General features: G+C 43.4%; 4 protein-coding genes across 5 annotated transcripts; 2 read left to right on the top strand and 2 right to left on the bottom strand.

Annotated features, from left to right (window-relative positions):
* Window positions 1-55: 55 nt before the first annotated feature.
* stmp1 (short transmembrane mitochondrial protein 1) lies at window positions 56-1,545 on the top strand. Its single transcript, XM_041963761.1, has 3 exons — window positions 56-215; window positions 501-554; window positions 988-1,545. Exons 1-3 carry the CDS (start codon window positions 201-203, stop codon window positions 1,057-1,059), a joined length of 141 nt encoding a protein of 46 aa, XP_041819695.1. The 5' UTR covers window positions 56-200; the 3' UTR covers window positions 1,060-1,545.
* Window positions 1,546-1,698: 153 nt separating this feature from the next.
* LOC121626038 (small lysine-rich protein 1) lies at window positions 1,699-2,102 on the bottom strand. Its single transcript, XM_041964392.1, has 2 exons — window positions 2,061-2,102; window positions 1,699-1,959 (listed from the first exon to the last, which is right to left on the bottom strand). The coding sequence occupies exons 1-2, from the start codon at window positions 2,061-2,063 to the stop codon at window positions 1,699-1,701; spliced, it is 264 nt and encodes an 87-aa protein (XP_041820326.1). The 5' UTR covers window positions 2,064-2,102.
* A 420-nt stretch (window positions 2,103-2,522) lies between these two features.
* On the bottom strand, window positions 2,523-12,451 carry dhx57 (DEAH (Asp-Glu-Ala-Asp/His) box polypeptide 57). 2 transcript variants are annotated; one of them, XM_041963721.1, is made up of 25 exons: window positions 12,407-12,451; window positions 11,743-11,776; window positions 11,452-11,631; window positions 11,049-11,336; window positions 10,758-10,964; window positions 9,741-10,642; window positions 9,444-9,628; window positions 9,192-9,313; window positions 8,732-8,927; window positions 8,429-8,553; window positions 8,134-8,267; window positions 7,976-8,030; window positions 7,288-7,502; window positions 7,077-7,193; window positions 6,887-6,983; window positions 6,488-6,661; window positions 6,063-6,263; window positions 5,566-5,842; window positions 5,298-5,393; window positions 5,133-5,216; window positions 4,723-4,860; window positions 4,549-4,623; window positions 4,292-4,426; window positions 4,011-4,211; window positions 2,523-3,555 (listed from the first exon to the last, which is right to left on the bottom strand). In XM_041963721.1, exons 3-25 carry the CDS (start codon window positions 11,625-11,627, stop codon window positions 3,412-3,414), a joined length of 4,344 nt encoding a protein of 1,447 aa, XP_041819655.1. In that variant the 5' UTR covers window positions 11,628-11,631; window positions 11,743-11,776; window positions 12,407-12,451; the 3' UTR covers window positions 2,523-3,411. The 2 variants fall into 2 exon arrangements, with proteins under 2 accessions (XP_041819655.1, XP_041819656.1); XM_041963722.1 differs by lacking the exon at window positions 12,407-12,451 and adding an exon at window positions 11,878-12,010.
* Window positions 12,452-12,901: 450 nt separating this feature from the next.
* On the top strand, window positions 12,902-14,024 carry morn2 (MORN repeat containing 2). Its single transcript, XM_041964436.1, has 6 exons — window positions 12,902-12,908; window positions 13,011-13,043; window positions 13,127-13,177; window positions 13,257-13,363; window positions 13,459-13,595; window positions 13,928-14,024. The coding sequence occupies exons 1-6, from the start codon at window positions 12,902-12,904 to the stop codon at window positions 14,022-14,024; spliced, it is 432 nt and encodes a 143-aa protein (XP_041820370.1).
* The last annotated feature ends 2,988 nt before the right edge of the window (window positions 14,025-17,012 follow it).

Below are 17,012 nucleotides of genomic sequence, written 5' to 3'. Positions count from 1 at the left end.
GGACTGAGGAAAAGACTACACAGTAAGTGTGCTTCGAAAATAACGCGATACTCCATCTTTTCGCGCATGCGTGTTGTTGTTAACGGGCTAGCTTGCTTAGCAAAGTATATTGGCTGATTACCTCCTTGTAACCTTTACCTTACTGCCTGAGTTTAAGTCAGTAAGTTAGTCTTCTGCTACCAGTCCTTAGCTATTCCACCATGCTGCAGTTTCTGGTGAGTTTAGCTAATGTTATCGTCCATGACATCGACGTTTGACAAGATGCTGAGAGATACGAAACTAGCCAAGCTAATGTTAGCATAATGATAACTTGGTGTGAAAGGACCTGTGTTAGTTGAAAGTCGCTGAAAAAAGGTGTCACCCGCTATCCAGCTAACAGTTAATCATAACATGTCATAAAAGTCACTTGAATGAAGGTTAACATGGAACTTCGGTGATGTTTCTTTATCAGTGAGTCAGAAATTTTGGGCTTGAATGACATTTGATTGTTTGTCTTCCAGGCTGGCTTTACCTTGGGAAATGTTGTGGGGATGTACCTGGCTCAAAATTATGACGTAAGTTTGTTTCAATTTTGTCATTTAAGCGTTGATGATTAAAAATAAACGAGTTGGTGAAGTTATCTGCTTGTCACAAGGACCCATCTCTACCACACCCTTCGCGGAGAAACAGACTGTTCAGCTGCTGCAGGAGCTACTCACCCCCCACCTAGTTGGCGTACATCAACTTTATTATCAATAATAAGGCCGTCATTATTGGTACAAGTAGGGTGGACATAATATTCCAAACACCTCTCAGTATAACGCAATACAGTTTAAAATTTAACCAACATCGCAACCATCAACAGCAGCAAAAACTGAACACTATAGACCTCAATTTACAGCAGGACTGGTGTGTTAGGCTGTATTACTTTTTGCATGGTGAACCTAATAATTGGCAAATGCACGTGCGTACCAGATTGTATTAACTGTATGATATTTTCATTTCTAGGTGCCCAACATAGCCAAGAAAATCGATGCCTTTAAAAAAGACGTGGAGGCCAAGAAGAAGCCCCCAGAGTGAGCAAAGTGGGACCATGTTGCAAGCAAGAACGGATGGACTCTGGAGGGAAACTATTTATTGTACAGGGTTATAGTACAAAAAGCATACATTTGAAGTGTGATAATATGTGTGAGAATATTAACAGTGCCTGGAACCAGATTTCTTAGTTTTATAGGCATATAGCCTGTTTTTCTAAGATATTTTGTGCAAAGACTGGGTTTTAAAGAACATTACAACTAACTGGTGGGATCACTTTAAGGCCAGTCTCATGGCACTGTTGGATGGCCTTTTTGGGGATGCACTGTGGTGTTTTAAATTGCACATGACCATCATTATTTCCACATCAGGTGTATATAATGTTCTCAATTTAGCATTCACAGAACATGCAGTTGCTCTTCTGTTTTCCTTCACAAGCTTCCAACTCATCAGTAACCGCCAAATATTTTATAACAGTGTGAAATACGATTCTGAAGCATTCATATTACAATAAAGTTGTTGATAATGAGTTTTGAAGTCTTGCCTCGTGAAGTTCATGTTTACTGGTCTGGCTGTGTCATTTTGCGTCCACCAGATGGTGCCATTAGGAGGGCATCGAAATATATAAGCATCGCTTTAGCCAAAAAGGAGGAAGAACCGTTTAGGTTTGGCAAAGATTATGATCTACTTCTTCTTCTTCCGTTTTGTTCCCTTCTTCTTTTTCTTTTTTTTCTTTGAATGTGGCCACCCAAAGCCTCTAAACTCCAGACAGTCCACTGCATTGTGGGAAATGTAGTAGACATTCTCCATGGCTGCTGGGCTGAGGATGTCCACCTCTGTCTTGCTGGATTTGGCACTGGAGGACCTCTTTTTGGGTGTTTTTGGACTCCCAGTCTTCTTGGTAGGCCTTGAACTGTGGGACCTTGACTTCCTGGATTTGGTGGGCTTTCAAGTAAATACATGTGGTTTACACCATTTAGGTTTGGTTCCTCTGCATTGACTATATTGAATAGTTTGGATAGTCTATAGTGTTATGTATACTTTACCATAGTAAAGGATGTCAAGGTCGCTTCCAGTATGATCCAAGATTATTTACCCATCTGTAAAATGATAAGAAGAAAAAAATATCGGGTTTGGAATATTTAACAGCTAAGCAGTACATACAGCAAGTTCTCAAAACAGCCTCTGCACTTTTACACAGATAAGAAATTTATACGTGTTTCTCTTACCAGTTCTGGACTTGGCACTGTTGTAAGTGGCAACTGAATGGCTTCAACTGGGACAGTGATACCCCATTTGTTTATGCCCTGTTGTCGTAGAGACAGGACAGACTCATGAATGGAGGGGCCAGCCTCACCCACAAGCCTGTAAATTCTTTGCTGCATCCATGACGCCGCTTCAAATACAACACAAACCTCAACAAAAGATGAGAATGAAAGGCGAGAGCTGAAAGGGAAGAAATGAAACTGCTGTAATTTCAATAAAAGCCAACAGCCTGAAATCTTTGCTTTTTTATTTTCAGTGCAGTGTTGCAGTGGAATTCATCACTTATTAAGACAATAAGCTTTCAAATTCTTTGGCAATTGTCCCCAAATTCTCCTAATTTAAAAAGCCCTTGCATTCACATCGTGAAAATGTAGTTTTGACATCACTGTAACATTTAAATACATTCAGTAAATGTTAAACAGCCGAATACCATGCAGAAGCTCTTGCATCTCTCAGTCATGCAATACAAGAATAAATATTCACAACCATAACAAGTGTGCAGCCACTGTGAGAGTAAGAAATCCAATATGGACCCATGAAACTTCACAGTTGTGAGCAAGGCGCACAACCAAAACAAAAATGCACTGTATATAAACGACATCTGACATCAAATTCAACAACCGTATGCCAATTTACTGCACAAACAGCAGTACTGTGGCATCCAAAAAAAATCTATTGTTGCATTTCAGAACGGTCAAAATAAGACTTGTGACAATAGCAAAACATGCTATATTCCAGCAATAATGATGGAGGTTTGTGGATCACCTGCATAGAGCCATATTTTTTTCTTTGAAGGCAAAATTTGCTTTAAAAAGCCTTTAGTGCAGCAGCACAGCAATAGTTTTTTTGTGTAAACTGATACTGAAGTGTCAGGTGGCAGCAGGATGGTGTGGTGACTGTACTTCCACCAGAGGCCCTAGCTTTCAAGTCCAGCATCTGCCCTGCTCATCTGCCTGTTATAGATACAATACAAATTTTAACTAGTTTCAGGGTTGCTGAAACTTCACTAATTAATGGAGCAACATGTGGCAGTGGCGCAGGAGCCGAAAGACATTTTTACTGCAGAGCTCCATGGATTTAAGCCCTTGAGGGTGACTTAAAAGGGTGAAAAGGGGGCGTTAAGTAGCAGAGCTACTGAGTAGAGATGAGGTGGACGATCATGTGGATGATGCGGGAGCCGCGGGGGCAGCTGCACAGGTCCATGCTCGGGTTCCTGATTTTGTCCTCCAGCAGCTGGTCCAGCTCCCATCGTAGCTCCTTCACCAGCTCAGCCACCTGGGTAACAGTAACACACACACACACAAGTTCATTTCCATAGACAGTGATTTTGTGCATTTTTTAGCCACCATACCACCATAAATAACTATTTTTCACAATCTAACTCATGTTAATGGGGTTTTGTTTGTCAACTTTTCCTGTCTGTTTATGACATGAATAAAGACAAAAAATGTATAATGCCATTTTGATTATTGTTAGGCCTTTTACGATGATTTTTATGTGGCAATATACGTGACTTGAGTGCACTGTTTTCTTAGGAGTCCTTGTAAAAAGCCTGTTCAGTCTTTTAAGCATATTACACAGCTTTACAAACAGCTTGTAAAGTTTTTACAACATTAATCACTGAGGCTTGGGCCACACTTATTCATCATCAAAACATCACTGTGTAACTAAAGTTCAAACTAAAAAAGGATTTGGACAGACACTTATTGCTGTTATCTCTTATATCTGACCTGATGAGAAGCAGCAACAAACCGGATCCATCCATCGTCGAGGGAGATGACAAACTCTCCCTTGTGCAGCTCCATGTTGACCTGCCCGCCTCCAAACAGCACCAGCGGGTAGACAGACACCATGCTGCAGTCCCTGATGAAGACGCGGCTCGTTTTCACTTTCTCGTGGTAAACCAGGTAGGGGCTGTTGTAGTGGCGAACCTGCAGCACAAAGAGGAGTCACAAGGCCTGTCGCTCTAACTAGCCACTGACCTCAAGGCGTCTTTTCTCTCGTATCTCACTGTGTAGTTGACAGACGAGGGGTGCACGTGGACGCAGCCATCGCTCTTGGTCATGAAGCGGAGCTCGTTGGCTTTGGGCTGCATCTTCATCGCTCCTTTGCTGGTCATCTTGTAACTCCCCTGAGGAGCTCGTACCTGGAACAAAAGGATCAAACACAGGAGAGTGAAGCCAAGTAGAGACAGTAGGCATGAGACGCTTCCGCACTTATCATTGGTTTCAGCTTCTTATTCCAAGGACAGAAAGAATGAATATACACCTGGACTACATTGGGATAGAGGGCAGCGCAAAGCATGGCGGACATCAACCGGATGTTTTCAGAGTTCAAGTTAGCCTGGAAGGGACAAAGCAATATTGTGCAAATGATATATCAACATGTATTGGAACGGCAAATAAAACACTTCCAGCACTATTATGCATGTGTGTGTGTTACCTCAGGTCCGGTAGCCTCCAGAACGCCATCGGTGCCTTTAGAGCACATGCGCTCTATAATTCTGGCCCTCAGTCCCTCTTTGATGAAGCCAATGTCAGACAGCAGCTCAGCAAACTGTCTCTTCAGACTGGCGATCTCCTGCACACATCACAACAGACATTGTTGAAGCAATGTACGACTCAATTATTTCAAAATAAGAGAACACAAAAAGAAGAACACATTTAGCCTGAATTACAGGATTCATGTCAGTTGTTTCAATATGAAGCAAAGCTTAAAAAAATAAAATAACTGCAGGTTTCAATGCGTGAAGAAGTGGCACATTGAAAAGAAGACTAAAGGCCTCTGCATGTACAGCATTACACGAATCGCAGAAGAGAACGCATTAAGCCCTTCAGAGAGTACAGCCTGACCTGTAAGCCTCGCCAAGACAGAAAGTTCTCCCTGCAGTAAAGGAAGCCGGCCTGGTTGCCATTCTTTGCAGCACAGCACCATCCCTGCAAAAGAATCGATCACATCCATCATTTTAAAAGCACCGTCAACATTTCTACATACAAACACTGTTTGTGCGTTACTACCTTGTATGCCTGTAACAAAGCTAGATGGTCACTACTGGCAACAGCAAAGGCCAGCTTCTTCTCATTGGCTTCTTCCCGCTTATCCCATGGAGACACCTGGAAACAGACAGAACAAATATAGAAAGTATGTAGAATGAGACACTTTTTGATGACTAATAATGATTATGTGGGTTCTCCTCTGTTAAATAATAAACACAAATAACAAGTCACTGCTAACAGATTCTAAAATCAGCATTGTGATGCCAACACGTGGCACGTGGTTTCTTACAAATGGCGATTTGAAGGCCAGACTGGCAGCGATGGTGAGTGCTGGGTCGAGGCAGCGAAAGATGGCACCGAACAGCATGAGTTTCCCAATGCGCACGTCGACGGGCAGGCAGGCCAGGTGGTAGCCCAGAGGGGTCAGCTTCTCAACCGCAGTTAGAGCTCCCAGGTCCTGCAGGCGCTGCCTGGCTGCGTCCAAGCTTCCAATAACCGGGGGCTCGATGAGCCGAGAGAAGACCGACTCCAGCGTCTGCTCGGCAAACACGTCCAGGATCTTGATTCTGTCAGAGAAAGGTGGAAATGGTGTTTTTCATTTCCTAAAATCTGCTGTAGTGCTACAGGTGAGGCCTGTCTGGAGAGAACACCCTCTATTGACTCAGTTTCCCCTTCATTTCAAGAATAAATCCCAACAGCCATGTCATACATGGAGCTCTATTATTTGCATTTACAGAGACAACAAAGCGGGTTGGCGCTGTGTAAAGAGCAAACAGATGGATCTACCGGAGGCAGAGCTGCTCCAGAGGCACTCTCTGGATCTCAGGCAGCTGTTGCTCAGCCAGCTGGTGTTGGAAGCAGTGGCTGGTGAAGAGGTGGAAGCAGACCCCCGAGGCCACGCGACCCGCACGACCCTTCCTCTGCAGTGCGTTGGCTCGAGAAACCCACGAGTCCTCCAGGCTCTCCATGCTTTTAGATGCATCATATCTGAAGAAAAAAATGGCAAATGAAAATTTTAAAACAAGCTGTGCAACACTCAATTCATGTCAAATTGGAACACAAGCAGATAATAAGGCTACTTCACGTGTGGCGACAATAATGTGGCACAATTCACAACTATTGTTCATTAAAATGCACAAATATTCATAAAGTGGGTACAGCTAAGGAATCAGCATACAGGATCTGTTCACTTTCCCTACACGCAGGTTTACCTTTTCTCCTTCATCTTGCCAGAGTCAATGACATACACCACGTCGTCAATGGTTACGGAGGTCTCTGCGATGTTGGTGGAGATGATAATCTTTGTGACACCCTCTGGGGGCTGGCTGAAAACCGCCTGCTGCTCCTCATTGGACAAGGTTGAGTGAAGGGGGTACACCACACACCTTGCAAGGGGAAAGCACAGACATATTAGTTAACATGTGACCAGTAGCCAGTGTTCTAAATCCTGTAGACAGCTAGGGATTGTATGTCCACATGTTTTGGTTTAAAAGACATCAAGAAATTCCTGTTGGAAAGAAAGCACCACAGAGCATGAATTTTATCCTCATGAGCACTAACAAAACCAGGAATTGAAGCTGCTGCAAGCACACACATCTTTAGACACAGACCTGGTTGCGCCCCTGTTGTTGAACATTCTGTTGGATTTGAGCTGCTCGTAAAGCATCTTGATCTCAGCCAGGCCTGGCAGAAACACGAGCACTGCACCTGGATACAGACACCAAAAGGTCACACCAACATGACCAAAGCCCACACTAAAACTTCCAAAGAGTTTTGAATGTGCCTCGACTAGATTCTTACCTGGGGGGTAGTCGTGTTTTCCATCTACAATCCACTCCAGCAGGTTCTCCACCAGGTCCATGTTGATCTTGTCTAGGTCCATTGCAGCAATGGTCTTCAGCACAGACTTTTTAGTATCTGCATCATCAGCAAAACAAAGCCAAAACTTTAATTTAGAGGTACAGTTTAAAAATCTACCATTTAGTTTGTATGATATTTGCTCTTGACTCGCCTTTGTATCTGACCGTGAGCTCCTGCAGGCTGAGCTGCTGGTCTGGAATAGAGTCTTTGACAAAGTCCTTCTTACAGAAAGACATGAAGTTCCACATGTCATCACCCAAGTCGTCCACCATGTCCCTTGGATCTCCTTTGCTTCCTCGTCCGCTTGTGGAAGACGAATTCTGTTTCCCTGAGCGCATGTAAGGACTTCCATCCTCAATGACATAGCTGGGAAAATAAATTGTGATTATTTGGATCTGGACCTCCCTCACACTCTCTCGTGTGTTTGTGTCGTCTGTCCTCTTTCCACATGTCCACAGTGGAGAGGAGGTCATGTGGCTCAGGTTCGGTTTGATGGCACCTGGAAGTTGCTCGACGTCCTAACAGATCCGTATTATTCAGATATGTTTACAATCTATATATCTATAACATTGTCATCCCAACTGTCCATATTGTAATTGTACTTTGTTGGTCTATTCTGCACACACAATCTATTGCATGTTTGTCCATCCTGAGTTTATTTATAAGTTTTCCCTTATCTGAATCTAGGTTCTAAGGATAAAGGGTGTCATAAAATTGACTAGACTACTCAGGCAGTGCAAGAAACAAACAGTTAACAATATCCTTACACATTCATATTTAAGACCAATTTTAAAAATATTGAGCTAAACAATTGTTGGAGTGAAGGATGATGTACTTACCGGGCTTTAGCGATGGCATCTTCAAGAAAAAACTGGTCGACAGGAAAAGTACGTCCTGAAATAAGAGAGATTTACTGAGTGGGAGGAAAAACAAACAATCCATGGAAGGAGGTTAAACATGTAATGAACATACCATGGCAACAGATGTGGCTTATTACCTGGTATGTGGACAGTGGGACAGTTGAAAAAATACTCAGAGAAGAGGTTGGCATTCAGTGTGGCGCTCATTAGAATGATCTTCAAGTCTGGCCTCTGCACAATCAGGTCTTTTAATACCAACAGCAGGAAGTCACTGACAAGGAAAAGATGAAATAAAGAGATACACTGTGACCAAAAAAGCAGCTAACATCTGAGATTGATTACATGACAAAACTATTAAGTGACAACTCAAAATGCATGAAGAGCTTGAACGCGCACTTTCTGTACCGTATGTCATGATCGGCATAATCTCACCTCTCCTCCGTTCGCTCGTGCACCTCATCCACAATGACGTGTGTGACGCCTTTGAGGTCTGCTTCGCCCTCCAGTCTCCTCAGTAACACGCCTGTGGTGCAGTACAGCAGTCTGGTGGCAGACGTCTGACAGACGAGAGCAGTCAGAGAAAAGAGAAGTAGTCGAGGCAGAGGTTATTTTATAATATAAAGCATGGCCATGCTCAGAATTAATCACACAGAATATGGTGCAAATGATTCAGTGACTAAAAGCTGATGGCTTCATATCCTGCATACTAGATCTACATGTCAAATATGCCCCTACCCTAACACTCTCCAGGCGGATCTGGTAGCCCACTGAGTTGCCCAGACACTCTGCACGCTCCTGTGCCACTCTCTGGGCCACAGAGATGGCAGAGATGCGACGTGGCTGAGTACAGATGATGTTGGCCACCTGCTCGGCTCGACCACTTAACGAGGCGTCCAGAATGAACTGAGGGATCTGAGTGGTCTTACCACACCTGCAGAGAAGTAAAAGCAAAAAGAACATCTTTTATTTATATATTTATTTACAACCTTCCAGGACCCTTATAGGACTTTTAATGATGTTTTTTTCACATATGTTTTTGTCTTTATTGGTGTAAAAAAAAAAAAAAAGGAAAGAAGAGAATGAAATTGCACATGTCAGGAAAGTGTCAATCCAAGAGTATGAAAGCAAGTTTAGCATTTTCCCCCATTTGAGTCTTTGAGAATACAAACACTTAATGCTGTCCTGTGTGACCCACCCAGTCATCCCGCTGACCACCAGCACCTGGCAACGGTCTAACAGGTCGAGGATGTTTTCTTTTTCCTGCCAAGCCGGCAGTTTCCTCCTTTGCCCCAACATGGACCCGTAACGCCTGGATGACTGGGTAAACAGAAGGATGAAAGAACAGTGCTGCATTAAAAATACATACATGATGTTGGAGGGGATGTAGAGCAAGATCAAATGTAATGACAAGTTGTCACTTTTAGTCAATTTTCTAGTCTTCTTTTACCTGCTTCTTCTGAAACTCTCGGCAGAGCTTGCCATTTTCTTGCAGCAGGTTGGCTATCTTGAGGTTGTGCTTATTCACCATCTTCTTCCTCAGATTGACATAACTCTCACTCTCAACTGGAACGGCTTCGCCCACATCTTCCTCATCCTTCTCATCCAGCTCCTCTGCCTCTGCCGTCTCTTTCACTTTTAAGACAGGGGTGATGAAATTTCAACCATACACACATAAACACAGTGCTCAGCTTTAGTGAAAACAGGGAAAGTAAATACTATACAATAAATAATCTTGTTGACTCACAATCTATGAATTTCTGGTTGTTAGGTGGAGCGGTCCTTCTGCTGGTGGTATGATTACTGCTACTGGTGCTACTACTCCTGCTTTCCTCAGAGGCATTGCTCCTCACACTCTTGCTCTTTGCTATGGAAGAGGGTGGAGGAATCACCACAACAGGCGGCGGCGTGCTGTATTTGTGATGACTGACCGCCAGCAGCTCGTTCATGGTAGTTTCATCCTCACATAAGGTGATCAGAGTGTAAACAACAGGCTCATTGCTCTTTGCTGCAGCCAGCGCTTCTCCAAACAACCTTTCAGTCATGCTGAGCCTCCCTGCAGCCCCGACAGAGTTGTCTGTGGTGCTGAAGGCGACTATTGGTGCCTGAAATGGGTAACGGTTTCCTTTGGGGAAGCGGATCTCTAGTTCATACTCAGGAGGAGAATAGCTGCTGATGCCAGGTTGGCTCGGGCCTGTCAGGTCTGGGGAACCAGCCCCGGATCTGCCTTTAGTGGGGAGCTGGTGCTTGAACTTGCATTTGTCCCCAAACCGGCAGCCTTGCCCTTTCAGGTAGTATCGGCAGACATCGCGGATGTTAACAGCTCCTCCACCACCTCGACTCCTGACTTGCCCACCATTTCTGGCAGCATTGTCTGAGAGGAATGAAAGGTCAAGGGTTACTGTCCAGACTGCATTTGCAATGCGCTCACTGAAGCGCTCGCCGTAAATGGCAGCTAGAGCCAGAGCTTCCTCCTCCCTCTGGCTTAAACACTCATCCATTGGCACCCCTTCAAGGCCATCAGGGGTCACTGCTTTCTGGCCATATCGCTCGCTGAAAACCTGGTGGAGGAGCTGTTCCAAAGTGGCCCCAAATTCCCCTCCACCAGTTTCCAATGCCTGCTTGCTACGCTCCCTGTCAAACCCATACCTACACAGAGAAAAGATGAGAAAACAAATGGTTAGGAGACAAGCTAAATATTCACCAAGCTGACTTTACATCAAACTCCAAAATCTTCATATAAAGAAATAAACAATTTAATCACCTGCAGAGTTTTCCTATAGCAAATAAGGAGATGATGGGTTCAGGGGTGGGCCGTTCATCATCAGACTCATATGGTTCATAGTCTGGGCTCTCTGCTCTCTCCACGGGCTCGTCATTAGTGTTCCAAAACTGTCCTTCCTCACGGTGGTCCAACTCATCTACTTCCTCCTCATTCTCTTCTCCCCCCGAATAATCTGAGCCAGATTCACTGAGGCAGAGAGGATGATATGAGTTCACATAGATTTGAAGTGGAAAAACATCACCAATTAGTCTCTTAGTAGAGCGTGCTTACTCATATGGCTCATCAAAATCCTGGGACTGCAGATCCCGCAGCAGCTCCTTGAGTTGTTCTTGGTTCTCATTAGTCATGAATATCCTCTGCAAGGGCATGGTGCTCACCTCCGGCCTGATGCCGTCACCTGATTTTGGGCACGCACTGGTCCTCGCCAGGGACCTTGGGAGAGCCTTAGCGCTGCTTCTCCCATTGCCTCTGCCGTCCCTGTCTCGATCTCTAACTCCTCCCCTTCCTCGACCTCCATCCCTGCCACCTCCACGGCCGCCGCCTCGTCCTTTGCCAGGTCTGGATGCAAAGCCAAGTAAACAGAAGGGAACAGGGTGGAAGAGGAAAAGCAGCAGGAAATGAGCACACAGTGGCAAAGTTTACATCTGATAATTCCTTCACTATAAATATATACCTGCTGGAATGAGGTGGTCCAAAATCAAGGCTGAAATCGTCATCGTCATCCCAACGACCAGCTCCTGCTTTCTTACTTCCACCGCCACCTCCACCACCTCTACCACCAGCTCCTTTGGGCTTGTTAAATCTCCCTCCTCCTCTGTTTGGCTTCCCACCCCTTCTCCTTGCATTCATGTCCCTGATAAAACAGTTTTACATCACAGGTAATACATTTTTAAGCAGCCTTGCTTCAAATTAACACATTGTGTAATGCCTGAAACACACTATAGTCACACCAAAGTACACTCACCTTCAATCAGTGTCCTTTCATTGCAACAAACACTCTGTAAAGAGAGACATAAAATACATAGCTTGAATAAATCTCCTGAGCCCTGAGAGTACCCAGTAATCCTGGATGCACCAGAGAGAGCTGCTCGGTGCGGACCTGAGCAGAGCAGGCAGCTCCTGTACATCCACTGCAGCGCACAGAGTCGCACATAGCTGTGGGGTGGCTTGTTGTGGCACTCCAGTTCAAGTGCGAGCAATGAGATGGTGGCTGACACACAGCGCTGGTGGCTACAATTATGCAATCAAACCGGGCATGCAGACTAACAACCCAACGAGGGCGATGCCCACTTCACTCCACGCATGGCTGGCCGACAATGTGTTTAGTTAGCGAGTTATAAAAGTCCAGGATGTAGCTCGTATCAGATAAATAACGTGGCATTGTGTCACGCAGTCTGGCACGTCAGTTAGGAAAGTGGCTACACCAGCCTTCGGCTAGCTAGCAAGCTAACAGCTAGCAAGCTAACTCCTCAACTCTTGTTTAACAAGCTAGCTGAGGGAAGCTTTCTCCCATGTCAAGTCGAGAGGTTTAAATGCTTGAGAGTGTCAAAAAATATGAAAATATATCTCAAGCGTTGAAATTTAAAAGTACTCGAAAAACTTAACTTTCATAACAAGTGTTCACAAACCTCAGACAGCTGTTCCGACCACCGGCAGCCTGCGTCTCTTTCATTGGTCGAAACACAGAGTTCAAAGTTTCTTTTCCGGTGTCCGGTAACGTTTGAGCTGGGAAATGTAACTATAATACTGTGTAAATGTATTTTTTAAGTAATATCTGCAGGTTGTTGGCGTGAATATGTTGCGCTAAACTACATTTTTCTAAAAACTGTAAGCCAAAAAAAAAAAAAAAACACTTTTCTGAAAGCTGGGTCTGCACCAAACCTGTAACCATGGTAACTGCAGTTTGCGTCGAGCAGGACAACGCAGACTGTTTATCTTAGAGTAGTCAGGATTGCTTATTTTTAGGGTGTTTTAGCGAACAAATATGGCATGAAGTTTGCTTTTGTCATCTTCACAACTTTTCTATTCAGCTGTTTGACTTTTCACGTTCCATTAATTGGCCGGCACGCAGCGTTTCCTGTCGGTTCTGACAGCCATCTGCCGGCTGGGGGAAGCTGTCACGGATGTCTGGTAGAGTGTGATTGTGAAGATTTTAACACTCAGCACACACATACACACACAACCTCCTCTGTTTTTTATCTGCTGTCTGATTTTCATGATTTTCACTTTTAGACAACAAGGAAAGGGATGATTTAACGCCTCAAGGTGAGTAAGTGTCACACCTGCAAACTGTGTATATCCATCTGACAACTTAGATGCTTGAGGTAAATATGTTTATTTGTTTGCAGGGGAAGGGCCTATAAAGGTGTCCTACATTTTCCCAAATGGGGACAGATATGGTGAGCGATAACTGATGATACAGCTTCACATATTTACATTACAGTTCCATAGGTCTGTGTCAACTTCTGTCCTCCACAGAGGGGGAGTGCAGCAGGTGTGCCTCAGGGGTGATGATGAGGAGTGGGGCTGGTAAACACACCTCAGCAGGTGGTGTCATATATACTGGAGAGTGGCTTGAAGACAAGGTATGTATTTTCTGTGTGTGTACCTCACTTCCTCTGATGTCTGTAAGGTGATATTTCCTCCGTGGTTCCTCATGTGTGTGCTCTGTCCCTCACAGATGCATGGCAGAGGGACCCTGCAGCATCCCTCTGGAGCACTATATGAAGGAGAATTCAAAGACAACATGTACCACGGCGCAGGAACATACACCTTCCCAGACTGCTCTACTTACAAAGGTCACTTTCATGAGAACAGGTAAAAAGCAGGCCATTTTTGGCACTTGCTGTGCCATTCCTTTAATGTTCCCTAAAAGAGGACGTGTCCTTTATGAGCTTCCAAATAATCAAACTGTTGGACTGCGGTCTAATTAATGTGCAGTGGTTCAGGTTAGCCCTCTTTTATTACCAGAATAAAGCAGCACGGCTCATGTTTTACATTTCCAAGTAAAACATGGTTCAGTGGTTCAGAGCACTAAACCATTGATTAGTCTAGGGGAAATATTCAGACCCAAGTTTTTATTTTATTATTATGGCCTTACAATTATATCAAATGTTAAGCTTTTTTATGTCTTAACTGGTGTGTTGTAGGTTGGAAGGGGAAGGTGCGTTCACTAACACACAGGGACTGGTTTGGACGGGGGAGTTCCATGGCAAAGCAGCCCTGGGCCTGAAAATGCAGCATTAAAACAAGCATTATTGTACTGCACTGTAAAAAAAAAAAAAAACACTGTGTGATATATTCTACGCTAACATTAAACTGTTGTCGACTGTATATTATAATCTAAAATGTTTCATGTATGCTGTCTTTGTACATGTTATAAATATATTTTCTGCACTAAGTCCACTCCCATGTGTTTCTTTGTATTGGTGGTTAAGTGTCCATGCAATCAGTGAGTCATGTCTTCTGCCCGGAGTCACTCTCTCAGCTGCATCTCCTGCTTTACTTGTCACGGAGCTTCGACACAGCATGTGTCTCTTTGTATAAGCTTCACTTCACTCAGACCGTATCACACTGGGGTTATTTTTCCTGACCCTTTGTCACTCTGCTTTTATTTAGCTGCGAGAGGAGAGGTGCATTACATGCTACACTCAAATAAATCCAGGAAGACTAGTGGCAGGTTTTCTGCAGTTATTTCACTGCACTCTTTTTGTTACTTGCTTTCACTTAAATTTAGACAACCTGTGTCCCATCTATAAAACAAAGCATTATTTATTTAAAAAAATCAAAACAAAACCTCAACCTTTTTCATTTATCCCTGATTATACCGTCTCTTAACTATCAGGGTGAAGGACAAGTACAGGGCAGTTTTACATCATTGCACCGCCAGCCAATCACTGAGGGGCACATGCTCACGTCCCCATCCACAACAGCTGTACCCGAACTGTTGGAACATTGGCCTGAGGAGCGGTGTCAGGAGAGTGTGTGGTCAGTTTGACCTTCAGTGCTGGTGTGTGTATACACAGTTTTCCACCCTGCATGACCCCTTCAGCTAATGAATAATGACTTCACAAACAATCACGACCGTTCAACATTGTTTAATAAGCAACTCTGATATTGTAATTTGTCATTCTATTGAATAATGCCTCTATGGATCTGTAATTGCACATACCCCTGAACAAATTCAGTATTGAGTATTTCTCTTCTGGACAATACAGATATGGAAATGTGTGTAACAAAAACACATATATACTGTAGTAACATCGATATAACGCTAAACACTTACAATAAAATACTGTACCAGATACAAGGAACAGCTATTTTCATCGATTGTACAATTTTCAGGTAGAAAATAACATTTTTGTATTGCAAACCTTCAGCTGTGACTTGAATGAACATATGATCATGAAGGCAACAATGAAATAAAAATAGAAAATGGCACTGAAATTTGGCACAAGATACAAAAAACCCATATGAACTTGAAATGTAACGCATGAGTTGTTGTGTTTAGTGAAAATGTACAGCCTATACAGTGCTTAGTGCTTTAGGTGTTATGTTAGTACAAGACTGTGACCATAAATGTGTATTAATCACTACAGGTAGTGAGCCAGATGATGGCAAGGAAGCTTTTAAAACCTTTGTAATATATTGTCTCCATTAACCTGAGAATCTAGTATACAATATTATATTTTTTAGATTTTGCAGAAGAAAAATAAATTCCTTGTAATGCAGAACACTGTGACTTTGAAAGAAAAAACTACACTTCTAATTGTGCTAGAAACATCATTAGACAAAATAGCCATTCCACATATCATATTTAAATGTGAACAGGTACTCCAAACCAAACAGCAGCCATGCACATTTGCACAGAGACTGTCAAAATCATTGTTCTATACAAAGATACATGACTACCCTTGACCCCTAGAGGCAAGTAGATTATCTGAACTGAGCATAAGTGATATGAAATTTAAAAAGGTGGCCATGCTTTTTGTTTTCTGTGCTTCAGACATTTCCAGGAAACACTTCAGAGCTCGCAACTCTGGCGTTCCGCTCAGGTAGTTGGACAAGAAGGCCCAAATAAGGTACAATGAAGAAAAACTAGAAAAAAACAGCACCATTTTTGTGACAGCGGTGTTCTTCCAAGCAAGGACGACAAAGTGCTCACCAAGGCCACCGCCGAGGAGCTCAGCGGTTTATGTATTGTGCTGTTTGTTGGGCAGACAGAGGGAGTCAGCAGGTTGAAGCAGGGGGTCATAATTATCTGGCTTAACCTTTAACAGAATCCCCGCCATTCTGATCACTGCTGAGGGTCTATGAGCCCCAGATGGTTCCGCAGAAAAGCAGACGGGGTGGTTAACAGTTAGCTTCAATCATCTTTTCTATTGTACCACCAAAAATATGTTTTAAAAACACTTCTGAAAAGGCATAAAACCTTTAGGTTGCTTGTCAAAGTAAATTTTCTGGTGTGGCCTCTTCTCTGTCTTATTGTGGTGTGAAAAACCATAATGTGCTCATTACTGCCCCCTGAGGCCAGAGGGCAGAAAACACCCACTGGTGCTTGATGGTCGGTGGAAACCGCAGATAATATTGTAGGTGTTTTCCCCCAAACGGCCACACGGGGCAACAACGAGCCATTCCATACTACACACACTAGAGACACAAAAAGTGAGATTTATGCTTTCTAGGAAGGATTTTCAAACAGTATTTTAAGTAATAAAAGAAAAAAGACTTAAAGTAAAACTTATCTGGTTGCTTTGACAACTGTACATCTGGTTAACCACCTCAGCTCCATTAAAACGCAGCACACGGCTGCTTCCCTGAGCTTTTCTATGGAACCATAATGGGACTTAAAGGCTCCATAAGTGAACATGAGCAAATCCTGGATGACATCAGTGATTTACAGATTTGGTTCTCTGATTTCTGGATTTGAAATTCAAAGATACAGAAGTTCCTAAGATACCTAGAATAGCAAAGAATCACATTCTATTTATTTATACTGAACAAATAGGATACCGTTTCTTCCAGATTCTTGTTGTTTCTTAACCCAAACCATCCTCATTTCACATTTGCTTATTTTCATATACTTTTTTTTTTTCCTTTCTGCACACAGATACTTTTTACGTTCACAAACAAACCTATACCCTTATAGCTGGTATATTTCTTTTTTGGTGAGATGTTAATTGAGATCAGGAGGCCATTTGTGTCGATGGCTCCCACTTCTACATTTGGACTATC

This window comes from Chelmon rostratus, chromosome 22 (genome assembly GCF_017976325.1).
Source record: "Chelmon rostratus isolate fCheRos1 chromosome 22, fCheRos1.pri, whole genome shotgun sequence".
NCBI lineage: Eukaryota > Metazoa > Chordata > Actinopteri > Chaetodontiformes > Chaetodontidae > Chelmon > Chelmon rostratus.
This window is presented reverse-complemented; position numbering and strand designations above follow the sequence as displayed.

Bases quoted from the DNA above. Each gene is read 5' to 3' on its own strand.
- stmp1 (XM_041963761.1), top strand. The intron at 555-987 runs GTAAGTTTGTTT...TTTCATTTCTAG, and splicing joins ACCTGGCTCAAAATTATGAC to GTGCCCAACATAGCCAAGAA.
- dhx57 (XM_041963721.1), bottom strand. From the start codon at position 11,627: ATGAATGCAAGGAGAAGGGGTGGGAAGCCAAACAGAGGAGGAGGGAGA. The intron at 6,662-6,886 runs GTCTGTGTCTAA...TCCCCTTGCAAG, and splicing joins AACAACAGGGGCGCAACCAG to GTGTGTGGTGTACCCCCTTC. The intron at 6,264-6,487 runs GTAAACCTGCGT...TTTTTTCTTCAG, and splicing joins GGCAAGATGAAGGAGAAAAG to ATATGATGCATCTAAAAGCA.
- morn2 (XM_041964436.1), top strand. The intron at 13,364-13,458 runs GTATGTATTTTC...TGTCCCTCACAG, and splicing joins GAGAGTGGCTTGAAGACAAG to ATGCATGGCAGAGGGACCCT. The intron at 13,596-13,927 runs GTAAAAAGCAGG...GGTGTGTTGTAG, and splicing joins GGTCACTTTCATGAGAACAG to GTTGGAAGGGGAAGGTGCGT.